The 21,654-nt window shown below is 53.5% G+C and overlaps 1 protein-coding gene across 3 annotated transcripts in view; it reads left to right on the forward strand.

The window, feature by feature from the left end:
* The window catches only part of MAPKAPK3 (MAPK activated protein kinase 3), a 28,184-nt gene extending 8,815 nt beyond the window's left edge, over nt 1-19,369 (forward strand). For 2 of the 3 annotated variants that reach the window (XM_047775353.1, XM_047775363.1), the window contains exons 3-11: nt 10,506-10,645; nt 12,080-12,144; nt 12,572-12,651; nt 14,527-14,650; nt 15,850-15,925; nt 16,221-16,345; nt 16,810-16,895; nt 17,168-17,248; nt 17,957-19,369. In XM_047775353.1, the coding sequence (XP_047631309.1) occupies nt 10,506-10,645; nt 12,080-12,144; nt 12,572-12,651; nt 14,527-14,650; nt 15,850-15,925; nt 16,221-16,345; nt 16,810-16,895; nt 17,168-17,248; nt 17,957-18,109 (930 nt within the window). In that variant the 3' untranslated portion in view covers nt 18,110-19,369. Of the gene's footprint in view, nt 1-8,692; nt 9,952-10,505; nt 10,646-12,079; nt 12,145-12,571; nt 12,652-14,526; nt 14,651-15,849; nt 15,926-16,220; nt 16,346-16,809; nt 16,896-17,167; nt 17,249-17,956 lie in introns of those variants that run through there. The other variant, XM_047775374.1, reaches the window with a different exon arrangement.
* Nucleotides 19,370-21,654: the final 2,285 nt, after the last annotated feature.

Here is a 21,654-nt window from a genome sequence, read left to right on the forward strand (position 1 = left end):
AGCCAAGGGAAGGGGAAAGATGCAGAGCTGATGTGATATTGGCATCAGGAAGAGCGGGTCTGGGAGGTGGAGTCAGAGTTTTCCCTAAGGTCTCTCACCACGCCTCTGGGGGCGGTGTGCACCCTCCCAACGCTCCCCTCCCCATTCTTATTTCTTTGTCATCTTTGTAACATCTCCTCCAGGAGAAAGAGACCAGCTGTCATTATTCTGAGAGCTAGAAGGTGTTGGGTCCCCTCTCTAGAGCTGCGCAGAGGCATGGCCACCTGAGTGCCTCAGCGGTGGTCACCTGGGCATGGCCTTCCTCACCCCTGCTGAGCGTAGGTGGCCCCTGTCCTATAGGCCTGCACAGGCTCTGCAGGCATCACTGCAGCACAACTGGCCAGTTGAGGGCACAGACTCTGTGGCTGAGATGGAGCCTCTTCATGAGGAGGAACCATCGAAGAGACATTTTTGAGATTAGAATAAAACACTTGTGTTTTCTAAAAATGTTCAAGTCTTATAATGAAGATGTCTTATTTTTACACTGTCATAGAAGAAATAGAACCAGGGTAACATATCATCAATTATGTAGCTGATTTTGGGAGAAAAATCCTTTTTTCTTCTATGAAGTTAGAGGATAATAGAAGCTGGACCCTCTGAGTATGCATTCAGGGGGCTTACAGGGTGCCTGTGTGGCCTCTCCTCTGCCCCCTGTAGGGAGGCTATGGGGCAGAATGCTGGGGTCTGGTACCTGCCTGGGGTAGAGGTAGTTCTGATCCTGACATTTACTGTGTAACCTCCGGGAGAGGGAGGTGGTCATAGCTCTTTCTGGGCCGCTTTCCCTGCTTGTAAAGCAGGTGCTGAGAGTCTCAGACCTGCCTGCCCTTCCCCTTGTCGCCATTTGTGAGGAAACTGCATGCCCATTTCACAGACGGGGAGCTGGGGCTTAGGGAGGTTAGGGGACCAGCCCAACGTCACCACACACTTTGCAGAAGGGGACATTGCTCAAAAGGATGCACAAAGGAGTTGAAGGTGTAAAGGTGTCTGCCACGTGGGAGAGTGGGGGTGTCCCCCCTCCTCAGTCTGCCAAAGCTGGCTCAGGTCTCTAGCTCTCAGCCTTGCTTCCCATGCCCCAGGGTCCCTCCCAAGAGATCAGCCATGGTCTCCCCATACTGGAGGGTCTGCTCCTCCTCACTAAGCCTTTCACAGCAAAACAGGATCCATAGATTCTTGATTCTTTGTCCACTTTAGCAAAGCCCAGCCCTGCCCCTCTCAGGATCTGAGACCTGCTGGATTGGAGGGAGTCTGTGTCCCTGGGTCCAAGAGGCTGCACCTGAGTTTCCCCAAATTCTAGAAAACAGGAAGATGGAGCACGTGAGGCCACCTCAGGGCAAGACCCAGGAGAATGCTGAAGCCAAGCAAACCTTCCGCTCAGTGTGTACTTGGCACTGTACTGATCTGAGCTGTACATGCGTTCTCATTCCATCCTCATGGCCACCTAGAAACATAAATACTGTCACTGTCCCCACTTCCCAGATTGGGCCAATGAGACCCAAAAGGTCAAATGGCCTCCCTAAAGCCACAGGCAAGAGGAGGATGGGACTGGCCTCTGCATCTGGGATGCAGGTCTGTCTGACCTGTAGCCCTGTGGCTGGTCCTTCATGGTATGTGGTGCCTGGCCTGGGGCACTGTGACTCCGGGCCTGCCCCAAGTGACACTCATATTTCCACTAGTGCTCTCCCTCCTTGCCTGGAAATCTAGCGTAACTCCCTCTTTCTGAAAGCATTCTTCCCCTCCCCCATCCCTCTCTATTCTTCCCCAGACCTGGTGCTTCTGCCTTTGTTTACAGGTTTTCTAGGGCTATCGGAAAGCAAACTGAAGCCACTAAAATTTAGCAAATTGAAGGAGCCTTGTGTTCCAGAGACATGGCCGTTTCAAACTGTGTATTGGCTGTCCTGCTGGCAGAGCTTGGAGAAGACATTGGGCTTGGAGCCCCAAACACTCCCTTCTCGCCTAGGACTCTGCCCAGGACTCTGGTGGGAAGTGATTGACAAGGCTCTTAGCCAGTCAGCTACTTCCACCCCGACTCCTGGCCATCAAGTACCCCAGCTGGGCTTGGTATGGGAGTAGTTCTTGGGGGGCCCTCCTTGTTCCTGGGTTCCCTTGAGAGGGGCTTCCTTATCGTCCCTGCTTTGATAGGTTCTGGTTCTGGAAAGAAAGGAGAAGGGAAGAGAAGGAGCCAGACCCAGTTCTCTAGGGCCTGCATCCTCATCAAGCATCCTAATTGGCCGTAACTCCTCCATAGACCCCAAATCCTTGAGGACAGAGTGCCTGTGGCAGCATTCCCAGTTGCAGCTCCAGGCCTGGCCCTTAAGTGGGGTCAATAAATGTTTGCAGGGGTGGGGAAGAGATCTGTAAAACGAGCAGGACTCCCTGGGCATGAGCATAATAATCCTGGTTCCCGAAGGGCTCGTGGACTTGGAGGTGGCCATGTGTGAACCCCGTATATGACCAAGAGAAGCTATTAAACTTTGCTGAGTCTCAGTTTATGCAGCTAAAAATGATGGTCAATGATGCCATTGTTGAAGGGCAAGAGCTAATGGATGTAAAGTACCTGGTTCCTGGCAAGGGCTCTGTGCACACCTGCCGTGTTTGTAATAATCACCAAGTGGCAGAGCCTGGTCTAGCCTCAGGGATGTAGAGCCAAGCTCCACTTATAAAAGGAGCAAAGCAGCTGCCTGCATCGTCCCACTATCTAGAGGCCAACAGCTCTGAATCCAAGTTTTGACTCTCACCACCCAGCTGTGTGACATTGGGCAAGTCACTTAATCTCTTAGAGTCACGGTTTCCCCACAGGAAAAAGGATGATACTGGTTCTTCTCAGGATATGGTGAATACTGAATGAGATGGTATCTGTGACCAAGCACCTGGGAGGGACAGTTGTTACAAAGGGTGTGCTAACGCTGACCTGATTGCCTCAGTCCTTGGGCGTTCAGTTGGGGCCTGGGTGTTCGGAGTCAGTACTGTCATATGAGCCGAGCTCCCTGGAACTCAGCATCTGAGGAGGAGAGGTAAATGGACAGGGTGAGACAGAGGACAGGATATGGCTGGAGCTTAATGAAGCGAGGTCTGATCTGGTGCAGAGCCAACTGATCCATAGCTGCAAAATTGGTTTCATTAGTTCCCTTAATGAGCTACCAAAGCTGGGAAAATGAGTGTGTGAGAGAATAACAGCATGTGTCTGAGGCTCTAATTTCAAACTGTGGCCAGCAACTCTCCAAATAGCATGGGTGTCCTTGAGGGGAGGGAGGGGGTGAAGTCAGTGAGGAGAGGACGAGTCTGGCTTTATAAGGAAGGTACTGAGGCCTTAAGAATGGAATTTCTGTGTAGAACCTTGAACTTGAGGTCAGTCTATCCCACCCTATTCGGAGATTCTGGCCTCTGCTCTAAGTAGGCAAAGCAATCAGCAAGTGTCCACTAGCTGGCCAGGGGCCAAGGTGAATGCAGTATGTTAATAACAACCCCTGGGAGTTCCTGCTGTGGCGCAGCAGGTTGAGGATCTGGTGTTGCTGCAACTGTGGTATAGGTTACAGCTGTGGCACTGATTCAATCCTAGCCTGGGAACTTCCATATGCTGTGGGTGTGGCCAGAAACAAAAACAAACCATCCATGTGCTAATAGCCCAAGGCAGGATGGTCTCAACAACTGGTTGTAAAATGAATTCTGCACTACAGTGGTGTCTCTCTTACATAACTGGAGATATGTCCACATGGGAAAATAATCCCAAATAGTCACAGAACTGGGAGCCAAAAGGGATCTCAGGTATGGCTGAGTTGAAAACTCTTATCAAGGATGGGATTTAGTAAGTTCAAAGTGCTTCTTCTCATCCATAATTTCCCTCTCTGTAGAGAATTGGGGTTCTCCATAGTGAAAGTAATAATGAGTTGCAAACATTATTTATGTGTTTGTTTCTTTTTCTTTTTCTTCTTTTTACAGCCGCACCTGCGGCATATGGAAGATTTCAGGCTAGGGTCAAATTGGAGCTACTGCATCTGGCCTACACCACAGCCACAGGCACAGCCACACCAGATCCAAGCCACGTGTGAAAACTATACCACAGCTCACGGCAGCACTGGATCCTTAACCCACTGTGTGAGACCAGGGATCGAACCTGCATTCTCATGGATGCCAGTCAGGTTCTTAACCCGCTGAACCACAACGGGACCTCCTATGTGTTAGTTGGAATGTTATATTTTCCTATAACATTCTGTTCAGTCCTGCTGCCTGAGTGGCGTTGAGCATGTGCGCTGTGATGTAATCAACAGCCCAGTAATGCAGCCCTGAGGCTGGAATGAGATCCCTGAGGTGGGAGAGAAGGTGTTGGGGGACAAAGCAGTCCTTCCTACCTCTCTCCTCTCCATCCTGTGGTGCCGAACAAAGCTGGAATCCCAAGAAAGTGGAAATATCGGGACTTGCAGTGGCCCACAGGGCAGTGAGAGGAAGTGGATCCCTGGCTCGGGAGGTTCCCTTGGTTGTAGGGTTGTTTCTCAGGCTGCAGGCTGTCATGAAATCCACAGTTTGTATTTCTTAATATGCTGCTGCCTCACTGTTGGGAGAGATTACAAACCAGCTCTCTTCCCCCGGAAGGACTGGGTGTTCCTGCAGAGGCCGCAGAGCAGCTTGGCCTGGGCTGCAGGTTAATTGGCTGGGAGTGTGGAGGTCGGCGTGAGGTGGGAGACGCTGCTGGTCCAGGCCGGGGCCTTGGGGCCTCCTGTGTGTGTGAGACTGATAATGTAAATACTTTGACTTGGGAAGAGCCCGTCCTGGGGTGAGCTGGTTGTGGACACTGGCTGTGTGGGTGGGCATGTGGGCCTGGGAAGGTGGCCTTCCCTGAGTTGGGTGGTGGTTGAAGAAGGGTGTTGGAGACTGGTCCCAACAGAGTCACTGCAGACATCCCAGCTCTGTCTGAAGAACAGGAAGGTAGACAGAGTGCTTGTACGGCTCTGGGCAACATGGGCTACTGGGTCCTGCAGTGGAGATGGGCCTCAGTGGGAGAGGAGTTCTGAGCAGAGGGTTGGGGCTTGGTCACCTGCCCAGACAAGGCTGTCACAGGTTGAGAAGTGGCAGCAAGACCCCCAGTTTTTCCTGGGCACCTCTCTATGCCCAGTTCTCTGCTGGGCACTTCAGAGAAATAGAAAATATTGGATGAATAAACAGATAGCTGGCTCCTATTCTGCGGGGTTTAAAATGAACGTCACAGAGTCTAGAGATACAGACATACCCATGGCTCCTGCATTGACACACATCCCCCATCCGCACACTGCCTACACTCATATACTCCCATACACACAGCCCTTATGTGCGTGTACCCAAGTTTCCATGCACAAACACACACCTCCACACATACCTCTGCTCGTGCACACACCCATGCACCCATGCACACATTTCAGAACAAGTTTTCCCAGTCTTGCAAGCTGTGGTTTGGGCCAGTGCTCTCCAACTTGGGGCCACCCCATCCTCTCCTTCCCCTCAGGGAGGGGTTGTCTGGATGCTCTCTCGAAAGTCCTGTTCTCCTCCAGTCCAGCCTTACCATCCTCCAGCCTGGCGGCCCCAGGGCAATGACTTCATCCTTAGGAGCCTCTTTTTCCTCAGTCTGTAAATTGGGGCTGATGGTCCGCACCCTGCTTGCCTCACAGGGTGGCACCGTGCATTCCCATGAGATAAGGGAAAACAGTGTTTTGTAAACTGTAAGTTGTTTTCCAAACAGTCAAATGCTGCTGTTGTTCTCCCAGCTCCTGAACTTGGGAATTCCTCCACCTACATGTAAACCCTGTGCTTGGGTGGGAAGGGACACAGTGTGGAGGTAGTGAGGAGGCCTGGCCAGTTGTGAGGCTCCCATTCCACCTGGTGAGCTGGAGGGGTGGGGCAGGTGTCCGTGTAGGGCATGGACTCCTCTGCCCTTGACCTTTGCTGGGGTCTACCATCTGGTAGGGTTGGCGGGGGTCTCAGCCATCCGGCTCTGGGCTCCAGGGGTAGGTGAGAGTTTGGCAAAAGAGAGTGGGGGGAGAAGGGAGAGGTGGAAACCACTCCATCAAAGCCCGAGGCTGGAGCATTGTCATTTCTTTAAGAAAATGTCTCAAATTTATGCTTGGCTAACTTCAGTGGAGCCCACACTTCAGGCAGAGCTGAGAGACCCCCCCCACCAAGGGGAGAGTCTGAAATGGTGCCCCACAGGCTCCCAGGTGTGTAGGGTGCCTGTGGTGCACCAGCTGGAGCTGTGGAGCTGCCCAGGAGCCATCACAGACCCTCTGGGCTTGGTGCAGCCCTGGGAGCTCAGGGGATGTAGGATGGGGATCTGCTGGGTTGTCAGAAGGCCACCCCGTCTTTTCTTCCGAGCTGTGACTGAGGACTAAGACATCAGGTGGCCCCCACAGCAGGCTCAGGCATTTGGATATGGTGTTGATGGAGGCCTAGGGGCTGCTCCCTGGACGCAGTGATGTTGGGGTGGGGTCACGGTAGGTACTTTGCAAGGAGCCCCTGATCAGAGGTCCTCCGTGTAGCTCCCGTCCCTCTAGTCTAACCCAGGCCCTGCAGCTTAACCCTGGTGAAACAGAAGCACAGAGAGACAAAGGACCAGCCTGAGAATAGGGAACCTAGGCCTCCCCTCTCAGCTCTGTGCTCATTCCCATGCCTGGGAATATGGGGCTTTTGCTTGGGGACACCTTTTATGAAGGATAATGAACCCTCTTGTAGCAATGGTCTGGTGGGCTGGAGTAGTCAAGAGGGGCTTCTTAGAAGAGGAGGTAAAGTCCGGTTCACCAGAGAGGGGGTGTGAGATACAGCAGGGAGCAAGTTTGGCCATGTTGTCATGTCTCATTTGCTGAGCCTTCTTGAGTCCTCCTCAATTTAATCTTATTCTGTCTTCATGATGGGTTGTGAGGGTTTCTTCCCTTTACCTTCACTTGATAGATTTGTTCATTAAGCCCGCAAATATTATCTGAGCCAGTGCTCTGTGCTGGTACTGGAGCCCATGGGTGACTAGGCAGACTGGCCCTGCCCTTGTGGGCCCACAGTCTGATGTGGGAGGCAGCATCATGCTGGCCTGACTGGGGAAATGGCCACCTGATCTGTGGCCAGTCACTTCCCTTCTCTGTGCCTCAATTTCTCAGCTAAGTAATGGTGGTGATACTTACAGTGCTCAGAACAGAGCCAGGCACATTGAAAGTGCAATATCCTCATGGGTGTGTTTGTTTAAAGAGTTATCAAAGGAACAAGCTAATTGTAGGTCATGACCAAGTGCTGCACAGGAGAGAGGTAGAAGGGGCGATGACGTGGGCGCTTTCTGGGGAGCTGGCAATGTTTTTGTCTTGATGGGGTATGGGTCACAAGGTGTGCGCAGTTGTCAAAATTCCTTGAATCAGACTCTTGAGACTTGTGTAGGTAAAGTACACTTGATTTTATGTAGAGTATACTTCAATAGACAAACATATATAGAAAAAAAGAAAAAGAAAGGCTGAAAGGAGAATAAGAGACCTTTGAGGTCCTCTTCAGACGGAGTGGTCAGGGAAGTCTTCTGAGAGGAGATGACACTGGGACTAAGGGGACTCCTGGAAGAGGCTCTGGCTCTGGGGAAGAAAGATGAGAATACTGAGGATCTAAGGGGTTTGGGCCTACATTCAAGGTCAACCCAAGAGATCAAGAGTGACAGCCCAGGAGAATTCTTGGCAGCGGGCCCTGGGTAGGGCCAGGTGCAGGGCTTGGGCCCCTGTAATCCCCTTGTAGAGAGGCCTGGGGGCATTCATTACATTTTCTTCAGACAGCTCTCTCCCTGCCTCTGTGTCTGTTCTCAGGGCCTTGGCACTTAGGGAAGGAATTAAAATAGGCCTAGGCACTATTTTAATCTGTGTAGGAAATGGGTTCCTAAATATGGAGTGAGCAGGGTGGGAGGCATTGAGAGACTCCAACTCAGGGCAGCTCCACCTGCTTCTCCACCCAAGCAAAGCACAGGGTACAGGCCCAGGCCATGAGGCTCTTCGGTCTTTCCTCAGCCATCCACCTCCTTTCTCCTTTCCCTCTCATACCCCCTGTCTCCTTCCAGCCCCATGCTCATCATCCCATCCTTTATTTGTTTAGGAGCCCAGTGTTTCCTGCCAGGCCTCAGCCAGGAACTCCCAGGTTAAACTGACCTACCTCTGTTTTCAAGCTGCTTCCAGCTTGGTGGGAGGTGCAGAGACAAAACCCATTAGGGGAAGTGCTAGGAGAACTTTCCAGAGGAGCTACATCTGACTGAGCCCAGAAGGTTCCTCAAAAAGGAGGAATGAGATGGAGTGAGAGTGCACATGGAGTGGACAGAGGGTGAGACCTGTTTGGGACCAGAACATACATCATTCTGACCAGAACTGAAGTGTTCTGGGGTCAGGGTAGCAGGAAGTGGTCTGGAAGAGGAAGGAAAGGCCTGAATGCCAGGAGAGGAGGTAGACATACTGTTACTTGGAGGACTAGGACTGTTTTTGTTGTTTTTGCTTTTTAGGGCCACATGTGCGGCATACAGAAGTTCCCAGGTTAGGGGTTGAATTGGAGCTACACAGCCACAGCAACACCAGTTCTGAGCTGGGTCTGCGACTTACACCACAGTTCATGGTAATGCCGGATCCTTAACCCACTGAACAAGGCCAGGAGTCAAACCTCATCCTCAGGGACATTATGTCAGGTTCTTAACCCACTAAGCCACAGCAGGAGCTTCCTATGTCTGGGAATTTAAAGAGAGGCCTTGGGAAATAGGTAGAGAAAGGCCAGAGAGCAAGGTGGGGCTGAGGACCCCATTGAAAACATTCCAGTAGTGATCCTGGGATTTTAGGAAAGAAGAGAGAGACCTGGTAAAGGGGTCGGGTGCCAGAAGTCGGGCAGAGTGAGGAAGGCGTCAAGGAGCTGGGGCCCCTGAGAAGACACAGTCAGGTCCGGCCAGGGAAGGTGGTCAGGGAGAAGGGTTAGGAGGCCCAGCAGTGAAGGGGTTCAGAGAGAATAGAGCAGGAAGAGAGGATGGCATATCTTTGGTCCTGTGGCTAAAGCCTGAGGCACCGCTGACTAGTGCCACTTCAGGACACAGTTGGGGGGAGCTGGTGTGCTGAGTGGAAGTGACTGAACCTCTGCCCCCAGTACTGCTGTTAAGTAAGAAGCTGGTGCTCAGGAGCTGTGTAGTCAAATCACAAGGCAGGGAACAGAGGGGTGTCCTGGGGGACAAAGGCAGTATGAGCAAGAGATCCATGTTTTTGAGGCTGGGAGTGTCTATCTACAGCCAGCCCCCTTCACAACCCCATTCTGAACTAGTTAGTGGAGCAGGGACCCTGGAGCTGGAGGAGGGGCTTGCCCAGCTCCTTGCATTCCAGGCTAGGGTCAAGGCGAACAGCTTCAGAGATAGAAAGCCAAGGGTCAGCAGATGTGAGAACCCACTACCTTCCTCTCTGCCCTAGTTGATCTGTGCCTAGAGAGTTTGATCCTTGAGCCTACCCACACAGTGCCCTGGAGGAGGGGAAGCCATGCTGCAGAGGGTGAAACCAAGGCCAGAGGTGGCCTAGGGTCCTGTGGGTACTGAGCAAGATGGAGCTGATCTGAGCTATTTTGGGTTCCATCCCTGGTCCTCAGCCCTGCTCAAGTAGGAAGCATATGTGAGCAGCCCTAAGGGACATGGCTTCTCCCTGCTCTCCCCTTTCTGGGCCACCTCCCCCTGCAGGCTGACTTCTCCACCTCCTACACCTCCTCTGAGCAGGACCTCTTCAGGGTCTTGCTCATTTCCGGTGATTGGCCTTAAGTTTGGCAGCCACAGCCCAGAGCTGAGTTAACCTGAGCAAGGATCCTGCCGCCCGCCTACCTGCTGCCTGCCTTGCTGTGATGCATCCTGTGGGGATGACTCTGTTACTACTTCATTTTACGGAGTTGTGGGCTGTGGCTTGGAGCTGTGAATGTTTGCCTGAGGTAACACTGAGTCACTGGTGGAATTTAGGCCCAAGTTCAGAGCTCACCCCACCAGGCAGTTACCTCCCTCCCTTAAGCAGGATCCTCTCTGCCCCCAGATTATGCCTCTGGGCCCACAACTCTTGTGCCATCCCACAGCAAAAATGAGGTTCAGGGGATGTGAGACTCCTGGCCTGGGGTCTCACAGATGCTGTGTGATTTGACTATAAAACCCACTCAATTTTCACTTCACTCGCTGCTCCCAGGAAGGGAGGGAGGGGCACCTCTGGCCTCTGAGCCCATCCAAGCTTTCAGCCACCTCCTGGGCCTTCCCGAGCTACCAACCAAGCTGCTTGAAGCTGACCCTCAATCAAGTCCAGAGGTTCATTGGATCACAAATCAGGACAAGCTGGATTCTCATTTTGCCCTTCACAAGCTGGGTGACCTTAGGAGGGTCATAGGCTTCTCTGAATTTACATGTCCTTGTCTGCAAAGTGAGGGTAGTGGCACTATTTAGGTGGCTACTGGGGAAGTGGGTTTTGGGCCTGACACTTTCTGTGCCTACCCACCCTCAGCTCCTATACGACAGCCCCAAGGCCCGGCAGGAGGTGGACCACCATTGGCAGGCCTCCGGCGGCCCCCACATTGTGAGCATCCTGGATGTGTATGAGAACATGCATCACAACAAACGCTGTCTCCTCATCGTCATGGAATGGTATGCTGCCTCAGTACCCCCGTGGCCCCCGGGCTCCAGCCATTCCTTGGAGACCCTCTCTATTCTTTAGATAGCAGCCAGGAGGTACCCCGGCTCCTGGTGGGAGTGGGTCTGTGTAGCTGGCCACAAGGGCATTCCTACAAGTGTGGGAAGGAAACCACAGGGGTTCCTATATGGCTTCCCTGGGTGCGATTTCTACTCTGGGAGGAAGAGCTGTCAGAGAAGGCCGCCAAGCCCTGAATGTGGGTCGGGGGCAGATTTGGGAAAGAATGGGACATACACAAACCCTCAGCTTTCTCCGTCCCACCTGGGTGTAGGGCCCCACCAGATGCTGGGTGATCAGGACGTAGAACTAGGAGCCACTGGCCACCCTGGGTTTCTCCCTCTAATGCTGTGGTTCAGCCCTAAACTTCCTCAGACCCTGAGCCCTGTGTCTTGGCCTCCAGCTCCTCCCTGTCTGCCTTTCATGTTCCCCTTTCCTTCATCCCACAGTGCAGCAGCTCTTGAGTCACATCTGAGGTTCAGGTCCTGGACCTGCCACCCATTAGCTGTGTGACCTTGGGCAGCTGCTAACCTCTCTGAATTGCTGTAACTCATGCAAAATGTGGAAGAAGATCTTAATGGAGCATTCAGCCTATTGATTCTAAGTGCTCCATGTGTATTGCTGATTCAGTCTTCACAACTCCTTGAGGTTGATGCTATAGTATCTGTTTTACAAAAGAGGAGGCCAAGGCACAGAGAGATGAAGGGATTAGCCCAGGATCACACAGCAGTACCCACGAAGGATTTGCCTGGGGCACAGCACACAGTGGGGCTTAGAAAACAGTGATCATGATGAAGATACTTGACATCTCATTCCTCATTTGGGGAAACTTGGATGAGGCTGGGACTGCCAGGTAGGGGCAGGGCCACTGGGAACTCAGGTGCTTTGTGGTGAAGATTTGCACCCACCATCCTCCCCTAGTTCTCAGAATGCAGTTCAACCTACCCAAGCCAACAGCCCACCATACACTAGGCTCTGCAAGGCACAAGGAGACTGACAGTGACCATTCCCAGGCGAAGAGAAGCAGGGCTGGAGGCCCAGGGCAGGGGCAGGCTTACACCTGATTCTCCCCCTCCCCATCACTTTCTTTTTTTTTTGCCTTTTTTTTTTGTTATTGTTGTTGTTGTTGTTGCTATTTCTTGGGCCACTCCCGTGGCATATGGAGGTTCCCAGGCTAGGGGTTGAATCAGGGCTGTAGCCACCGGCCTACGCCAGAGCCACAGCAACGCGGGATCCGAGCCGCGTCTGCAACCTACACCACAGCTCACGGCAACACCGGATCGTTAACCCACTGAGCAAGGGCAGGGACCGAACCCGCAACCTCATGGTTCCTAGTCGGATTCGTTAACCACTGCGCCACGACGGGAACTCCCCATCACTTTCTTTTACAGCATGGAAGGTGGTGAGTTGTTTAGCAGGATTCAGGAGCGCGGTGACCAGGCTTTCACTGAGAGAGGTATGTACATGCAGCTGGACTGGGAACTTGGGCTGAGATGGATCAGACAGAGTTTCTGTGTGATGCTGGGCAAGACTGCTCCTCTCTGTGCCTCAGTTTCCCCAAGGGGTTCTGTGAGTCTGTGACGCATTGTCAGGGATGAACTCTCCATGGCCTTGGGATGGAGGCTTCAGTGCCTCTCGGTGCCAACCAGCAGCTGAGCTGGGGAGAGGTAGCTCAGGCCTGCAGAAGGAGGCCCAGGTGAGCTGAGGGCATCCCCAGAGGAAGCTGAAGGCATGATCAGGGTATGGGTATGGGATGGAGGTCTCGGGTGGCAGGAGTGCTGTCATCATCTTGTGCTTTCCCAGGAGGTATGATAAGGGCGTGGGGCTCTCTAGGCTGCCTGAACCTTGACTGACGTCACTGACTCCTTTCTCTGTGTCTGCAGAAGCTGCAGAGATCATGCGGGATATTGGCACTGCCATCCAATTTCTGCACAGCCGGAACATTGCCCACCGAGATGTCAAGGTGAGGCTCCAGGACTCAGGTTGGGGGACGAGGGAGAGGGTACCATCCACAGCCCCCAGTGGTCCCAGCATCCACTAGATGGAGGCCAAGTTTCTTGGTTGGCATTCAAGGCCTCTGCCCCCAACCCCCACCCTCAGCCAAGCCAGATTACTCTTCTCAACCTTTTCTCCCATGGTTCCAGTATATCCATTCTGCTTTAGCCAGATGGGTCTCCTTGTTTCCTTCAAACAGTGTCTAATCCCAGTAGCCGTAAAAATAACTGAGTTCCTACCCCAAACCAGTAGGTCCTGATTAGCATCTCGTTTAATCCTCACCCAGCCTGTGAGATGGGTGCTATTGCCAATCTTACAGATGAGAAGACTGAGGCTCAGGGAGAGATTAAGTGTGTTGTTCAAGGCTGTGCCGTTGCTGCACTGGGATTCTTTCATTGAGCAAGGATTTTTGAGGATACACAATGTGCCGGTTTCAGGCAGGGGCTGCCTGATGCTGTTGGGGCTTCTGAGAAGTAAGAGCATAGTTTCAATAGGTTGAGCCCTCTAATGCAAGCATATTGAGGGAAAGAAGCCATTTGCTGGGCTCGAGGGGAAGGAGCAGATGCAATCCCAGCTGCAGGACCTGCTTGCCCTTCCAGTGCATGGGCACTCCAGATTTCCTATCCAGGGCCACCTGGATCTTAGGGGTGATCAGGATCAGGTGGATGAAATGCAAACCGAAGTGACCTCACATACACACATGCACACACATGCGTATGCTAGCCACCATCAGAGCATAATCAGCAACCCTTGGGCCCTCAGCCCCATGTCTAGAGCATGAGCCCCTAGCCCAGCTTATTTCCTCCTGAGACTGGGCAGGAGAGACCTGAGGACCCGGCTGCCCCATCAGGTTCTTCCTCTGGCTGAGTATCCCCAACCCAGACAGTTATCCTTTGATTTTGGATTCATGTGGAGCTACAACAGTCTCACCTTCTGAACCCTTGCTTTATTTTGGCCCTGGCTTCCATTTTTCCCCTCAAGGGATGAAAAGCCTTCTGCAGAGGAGACTTCTTTGTATGGACTAAAACTGCTTTCCCATTTTTGTTTTTGTTTCCTGGCCATACCCTCAACATGCAGAAGTTCTCAGGCCAGGGAGTGAACCCCAGACACAGCAGTGACAACACCAAATCCTTAACTGCTAGGCCACCAGGAAACTCCACTGCTTCCTTGTTTTTAATCCCAGTCCAAGGCTGGATCATCTCAAATAGAACCTGAGAAATAGCTTTCACTGGCTCCAAACTGGAGCTCTACCTAACACCCAGTCCTTCTATCTCAGCTCTGCTACTCCTCTCCACTGGCCTCAGTCCTACCCATTCAGTAAAAACCAGCTTCAGGGCAGCCTCCTCCATGCAGATTTCTCCACTGGCTTCATTTCTCAGGGCCCCTGGGCTCTACAACCAGGAAGGATGGCCCCTATGCAGCTCCTGGGGCCTAAGCTCCTTGAGCAACCTCAGGATGTGTGCTTGGCAGCATTGGCTCATGAGCACCATCTTCCCCTAGAACCTTTGTTTTGGCATCTAATGGCAGCATCACCAACTCAGGCCCAGAAGTTCCTGTTCCAGGCCCAGTTCCCCTGGGCCATCTGTGGCTCTTAGGTCATCCACAGGCTTGGTTGAACACCTGCCTCAGTTTCCCCTCTGCGACTAAGGTACCTTAGTCTCCTCTATATTTGGCCCACATTGGTCGTGGTCAAAACCCAGGTCTTTTTAGTGGGATGGACTGGGATCCTTCTCCATCAATCTGGATGAGGGGGGCAGGGAGGAAATCTGGCTGAAGATCACCCTGGGACCCTGCCCCCACTTCCTGCCTAACTCCAGACCAATATTTTCTCTTCCCGGCCCAGCCGGAAAACCTGCTCTACACGTCCAAGGAGAAAGATGCGGTGCTCAAGCTCACTGACTTTGGCTTTGCCAAAGAGACCACTCAAAATGCCCTGCAGACTCCGTGCTACACTCCCTATTATGTGGGTGAGTCCTTGCGACATGGTTCACACCTCCCAAGCCTCCACCCCTGACCCTGCTGTGGTTTGGGGCACCTGGTGGGGTGCAGAAGCCAAAGAGTTAAAGCTCAGTGAGGAGGGAGGGGAGGATTCTGTCTGCGTGGAGGCGGTGACTGGGAGGCCGGAGGCTGCAAAAATATTCTCCCAAACTTCAGCTTCTGCTTTTGAAAATAGATCCAGGAAAATTCTGGCTGTGGCCTGTGAGCTGAATGACATCACAGCGGCTCTAAATATATACGTGATAAAAGGCTGCCATCAGCTTGGGACGGAGCCCAACCGCGGTTGTTTTTCTCCAGTTTTTATCTTCCTGGGAGTCATATTCAGAAAGTGGGCAGGTGTTTCCTCCTACATTAGAGGGATGCAGGGTGCCAGCCATCTGCCTTGTGGGAGAGGGTCCCTTAGGCCAGGGCACAGATGGGACCTGGGGTTGTACACATACTCATGCTACCTGGTAAAGCTCCCCCTTTCTCTGTGAGCGGGTAGCCCCCAGATCTGGAGAAACTGCCACTGAAAGTGCCCCTTCCCGGAGAGCAGGGTGATGACTTGTTTTACAGAGAGCTCTTCTCCACCAAGATAGGCCTTCCAAGAGTTTAAGGGGTAGGAAGCCCCCTGAGACAGCTAGAATGGCACTCTGTTTACCAGGACATGTTTTGCAGTATTTTGACAGAAATCTTCCAGCCTATCCATCTCATTGCACAGATAGGAAGACCAGGGCCCCCCGGGATGGTAGCCATGCTAACGGTGGAACCCAGAGCCTTGGCCCTGGGCCCTCCTTGCCCATGACCTAGGCTGTATGTTCAAGAGGCAAGGAACATAGGGCAGCTGGTGGGCTGAGGCTCTCTCACCTATGGCAGGACCCACTCCACCAAACCCCAGATCTCCCTGCTCTCTTCTCCCTCACCAAGGCTGAGACTGGCCCAGAGTAGTTAGGAGGCTATCATTTCTTATATCCCAGCCTAAAAGCAGGTTTATTTTTTCTGGGAGCTGTCTTTCCTCCCCCATCTTCACACACATGCTTCCTTCCCAGAAGGTGCCAGACACCAATCTGCTGTGCCCCGCCCCCCCAGCCCAGGGAACCTGCTCTCCACCTTGCCTAGGTTTTAGGCTCCTGCCAGGGCTCCAAGACCCTTGAGACTAAGAGCCCTCCTATACCCTCTGCCCTGTTAGCTCCTGAGGTCCTGGGTCCAGAGAAGTATGACAAATCATGTGACATGTGGTCCCTGGGCGTCATCATGTATATCCTGTGAGTATAACTGCCTCCATCTCCTGTACCTCCCGATGTACCCTCAGTACCACTTCTGCTTCCCCATCCTTGGTTAGGTGCCCAAGCAGGTCAGCCTTCAAGCTGGCTGCCCTTCCCTTCTGGTCCAGGCATACCCTTCTTCAGGTTCCCTGAAGGCCTGCCCGTGCTAAGGGCAGATGCTCTTCCCTCAGAGGGCTAGTATTACTGCCATGGTGTCTGGCTGCCTGGGGAGGAGGATGGGTCGGCCCTGGTGCTGCCCCAACACCTGTGCCAAATGACCTCTACCCTCCCTCAGCCTGTGCGGCTTCCCGCCCTTCTACTCCAACACGGGCCAGGCCATCTCCCCAGGGATGAAGAGGAGGATCCGCCTGGGCCAGTATGGCTTCCCTAATCCTGAGTGGTCAGCGGTCTCTGAGGATGGTGAGTAAATCTCTGCCCTAGTTTGCTCCACCGGACCCCATCAGCCTTCCTTCTGGAGGAGACCACTTTGGTAGCGGACTGACCTCTGTTCAGATCTTAGCTCGTCCACATCCCCGCTGTGTGATCCTAGGCAAGTCACGTAACCTTTTTGAACCTCAGTTTCTGTATTTCTGCTCAAAACCTGCCTCCTCAAAACCTCCTCTACCTCCTGTCTTTCATTCATACTTTCCCTTTGGGAACCACAAACAAGTCTGCCCTTGTTTAGAAAACTGATAGAAATATCAGTTTTAATTGCTGCTTAACAAATTACCCTGAACACATAGTGCCTTATGACAAGAAACGGTTATTAGCTCGCTTTTTCAATGGGCCAGGAATTTGGGAGCACATGCAGAGCTGGTGGTTTATGGGAGGGGGGCCTGGCTCTGAGGAACTCTGCAGCCCGGCCACTCCCCTGTCTTCTCTAGCTAAGCAGCTGATCCGCCTCCTGCTGAAGACAGACCCCACGGAGAGGCTGACCATCTCACAATTCATGAACCATCCCTGGATCAACGTGAGCGCCTCTTCGACCTCAGGCGGGCAGGGTGACGAGCTTGAGCAGGGCTGCCAGGAGGGGTGACAGCTCTGGAGGCCCTGGTGTGGGCCACAGATGTGTGGTAGTGCCCCACCTACAACCTGCCTTTGCCACTGCTCCCATCAGGCTCCTTCATCTCCCTGAGCCTCAGTTTCCCCATCTGAGATTGGAAGGAAGTGGGTGGGATGGGACAGCCCATGCTGTCCCCGGTGCCTGCAGGGTCTCATCTATGGACTTGGGGCTCCTTCCAGCAATCAATGGTGGTGCCGCAGACTCCACTCTACACGGCCCGAGTGCTGCAGGAGGACAAAGACCACTGGGATGAAGTCAAGGTGGGTGGACTATCCCTCAGGCTCTCTGTAGGTAACATGGTTTTGCAGAAAGGGACTCCAGAGTGATGATTACCCTGAACCTGGGTCTTCGGCCCCCTCTGCCATTGTGTCATTGAGTGCACCAGTGGCCTGACTACGGCACTTGGAGCTTTGGGCTGCACTGCTCCATTCAGGCTGTGCTTCTGGCTCTCTCCCTAAGTGAAGAGGGGTTTGAGCCAGGGGCTCCGTGAAGGGGCTTTGGCCCCAAGTTTTGGCCATCATCCTTCTTATAGTCTGCAGCATTTGGGAGGGTGATCAGCCTGGTTTCAGACTTAGCAGAGGCCAGATTTGAGCATATGAAGCAGCAGCTTGGAGCCCAGGGCAACCAGGGCACAATCTTCAGGCACCAGCAAGATGGCATCCCCTTGCAGGCTTTGTGGTTCTGAACAAGTGACATTGGTCCAAGGCCCTGTCCTACTTACCCTTGTTGTGATCCGAAGGAGTCATTATCCTTTCTTTGCCTTAGCAAATGAGCTCAGTGTCCACCACAATGGATTAGAGCGAGGATTTCGTGAGGCAAAGGGATGGGTCCAGTGCTGGGTACACAGGGGGCACTTGGGCAGCAAAGGTGGTCCCTGCCATCACTGACATTATTAAGAGGCTACCCAGGTAGGAGGGTGACATTTCTTGGGGTCAGTACATCTGTCCTCCCCCAACATCCGTCCCCAGGAGGAAATGACCAGTGCCCTGGCAACCATGCGGGTGGACTATGACCAGGTGAAGATCAAGGACCTGAAGACCTCGAACAACCGGCTCCTCAACAAGCGGAGGAAGAAGCAGGCAGGCAGCTCCTCAGCCTCACAGGGCTGCAACAACCAGTAGCTCATGTGGCCTTGGAGGGGCCAGGCCTCTCATCCTGGAGGACACACTGGACCCCCAGAGGGCCCAGAGTCATTTTTTTTAACAGAAGGATTATTTTGATGTGTTTTAATCTGTCACTCGGAACTTCAGGATAAGGGAACGTGACCTCCATCCTTCAGAGTCCCTGCTTAGGTTCAGGCCCTAGAGAAGGGTCAAAGCCTGGGGGTAGGGAGCCACCAGCTACCGCTGCAGTGCCTTTGACCAGAGCCTGAATGAACTGTGGCTCTGTCCTGCCCTGGGCATGGCCTTAGACTTCTAGGCCACTGGGAGTTGTGGCTGGGCTTCCCTCCTTCCATGGAAACAGCTCCCTGTAGGGTGGGCAGATGGGCCTGGCCTTGGGAAAGACATCCGGCTGCTGGTTGTCATGGTGACCAGGGACCGAATTGCTGTCTCTGAATGCTGAGTGAGTAAGCAAGGGAGGGAGAAGGGGCAATTGAGGGTCTGCCTGCCTTCTTGGGGAGGCTTCTCTCCTTCGTGCTGCTTGCCCCTCTCAGGCTCACCCTTCTTTGGTTTCCCCGAGGCCGCAGAGCCAGTCTGCCAGCTGCCCAGAGTGGTCCAGCCCTGACTTGCTGCAACCCCATTGCACAGGGCCCTGGGAATTCTCCTTCCACAGAGTCCCTGGGCCCAGACGTCCTGTTACTGCCTTCTACCCAAAGAGTGGCCTCTCATCTCAACAGGGTGGGAGGTATTTTTTAACTGTTTTTTACTTTGGAAAATGTCACTGTGACACAAGCCAGTACGGTTACCCTGCCCCCACCTGCTCACCAGATCCCAGGCAGGAAAGCCTCTTCTTAACAGTTCATCCACTCTTCTGTCCTGGTTGATAACCAGGGTTGTCTCTTGGTGCACTTTTGTGAGAGTGGATGATTGGGGGCAGGGCCAAGAGGCCCCCTGTTAATCAGGGGTCTCTTTCTATACCCCAGATCTGACGCAAGGCAGCGGAGAGCTGCTGTGTGATCCTTCGAGGGTCTGGTCCTAATTTTGGCCTCAGTCAGAGCAGAGGGCCCCTTCCATGCTGGTCCAGGCTCATCCACCCCACACTGCCCAGACAGCCTCAGGGTGCTGAATGCCTGATCTAGGCCTGGCAAGTGCCTGATACCCTAGCCTGGTTCCTGATTCCTGACCCTTCTTGCACTGGCTGGGAAACCCTAGGCCACATCAGACAGGACAACAATGCTGGGTTTTACATACAGGTATTAATAAAAATAGTTTGGCATTTTCCCTTGGTTCCGGGGTTTCTCTTTGTCTACATGAGTGGACAAAAGTGGCCCAAGGGCACGTGCTCACACCCACCAGCGATTTCATTCCTGCCGGAGAGGGTGCCTCAGGCTTGGTAAACATGCCAGCCTCACTCCAGGGCCACCTTGGCCTCACCAGGCATGGAAAGGTTGGTTCTATGCCACCCCAGTGCCCTGTGTGTGTGACACCCATCCCTGGCCCAGTGCGTACCAGCGTCTGCCCACAGTGGCCACCCCCAGCTGTGTGCCAGCCTGCTGAAGGGCGGGCAGAGCGCCTGCTGCAGCGCTGAGCTATTTTCAGAAGCTGCCAGATTTCATTTGGCAGCAAGAATGTCGGGGAGGGGAGGGCGGGACGCTGGAGACTGTCTTTTGACTACTCCAGCGACAGAGCACCCTCAGCCACGGGAGCGCTTGCGGGCAGGCTGGAGGGGGCCCCCCAACTGTGGCAGATTCCCAGCTCCCGTCCTTCCGGTTTACCAAGAGCTTCTCAGGCAATGGCACCGGTAACCACAGCGGTGCACCCCCCCCCCCACCTCCCTTCCCCTCAGGCTGTGGGGGAGGGCGCGGTGCTGTTGGAAGGCAGGGGCAGGAGAGCACACCGGGGCTGAGTGCTGCTTCCTAGCCTGGCGACCTGGGACAAGTCTTCAAGCTTTCCTGCCTCAGTTTCCTCAACTGTGGGGAAGTCCTCTGGAGGATCTGGGCAGATGATGTGTGGAGTACTTAGTGGGGTGCCTGGTGCATGGCTTGTGCCCCCCACCCATTTGCTGTCCCAGCATCCTTGCTGACAGGAAGGAGAGAAGTACCTGAAATTGTTCAAGGGAAAAGCAGTCCAGCCCCAAACCTACCTCTGGGACTTTCCACCCAGAGAGTCAGACTTTCTCCACCCATGGGGTCTCATTCCCAAGGGCCTGCTCTCCAGAACAGCATCATTTGGGCTTCTTGGACCTTGGTTCCAGCTGGGCTTCAAGGAGCATGGCTACATTTCTAAAGGGTTCCTGGGCTCTCCAGATGATTCCTGAGGGCCTCACAGAGCCTGTGGTTTAGACCAACCCTCATCATGTACTCTGTTCGATAAAATGCTGGCCAGATGCAAAGGCAGATAGAGTCTCTGGTCCCAGAGCTGCAGAGACCAACTCTTGCTGGGCTACAGAGGGCCCACTGCCTGAGACCCTGTGCTGAGTGCAAGGAAGGCAGCAGTGAAATCTGTGGCTAGAATCTCACCTTGGGGAGTTGATACACATGAGCGAGAAGGACAAAATATCACACAGGACCACGTTGAATCATGGGCTTGATATGGTTTATGAAAGAAGGAACTGACTTGAGAAGGAAGTGTCATTGGGCAGTTTAAGGCCAAGAGGGAATTTATGCTCCAGTGTCTGGGGAGGGTGCCCAATAAATTGTGGGGTTGAAGGCAGAACCGCGGGGGTCAGGGCCTTAGAGACAGAGGGACTCTGTACCCCTCAGCTCTGCCTGGCTGTGCTTCTCCTGGGGGCTGGGCTTGATCTTCCTCCTGTACTTCCTTCTCTGCATGCAAGACCAGAGCTTGAGCAGTCCCAGCAGGGAGGCATCTGCTCAGCTATCTGCATGCCAGTCCGAGGGAAGGATTCTTATTAGCCATACCTGGCCCATTGGTGTTGCAGAGGGCATGCCCCTTCCTGTGACTAGGTGGGGAGGGTTGTAGTAGAGGTGGTTAGCAGAGGAGGGGGTGGCAAGATTGCCGCCATGTCTCCCACATCTTTGTGACCTCTTGCAAGAGCCCCGTAGGAGCCTGGCCCAGTGACATGCACAGCTCAGGGCCTTGGCATCAGGTACAACTCTCACAAGCCAGAATTGGAAGGCTGGATGCCCAGCCAAGTCACGCTCTCTGGGCCTCGATGTAGCTGTCTGTGAAATGGGAACAAATCCTGACAATTAGTTGGTATTCAGGTGAGCTGAGAAGCCAAGGGGCCACACGGTCATTCACATGAGCCTATTCCAACACACACATTTGCATGGGCTTCATGTGGCTTCCCTGGGAACTTTCAGTAAAGAGTCCATAAGAGGTGTATTCACGTGTGTGTGCATGCATGCATGAGTGTGTGTGTGTGTGTGTGCGCGTGTGTGATGCTTCCTCCCAGTGATGCTCCCCGTGACCCAGCTGACAGCGGAGTTCTCTGTCTTGCAAACCTGGTGCTGGCCAGCTTCCAGTGGCCCGGCTCATTGCTATTCCACGCCAGCCCTCGATTCAGCCCCTCCACTGCAGCATCAGAATTGAGCCTCAAGATGCAG

This window comes from Phacochoerus africanus, chromosome 1 (genome assembly GCF_016906955.1).
Source record: "Phacochoerus africanus isolate WHEZ1 chromosome 1, ROS_Pafr_v1, whole genome shotgun sequence".
NCBI lineage: Eukaryota > Metazoa > Chordata > Mammalia > Artiodactyla > Suidae > Phacochoerus > Phacochoerus africanus.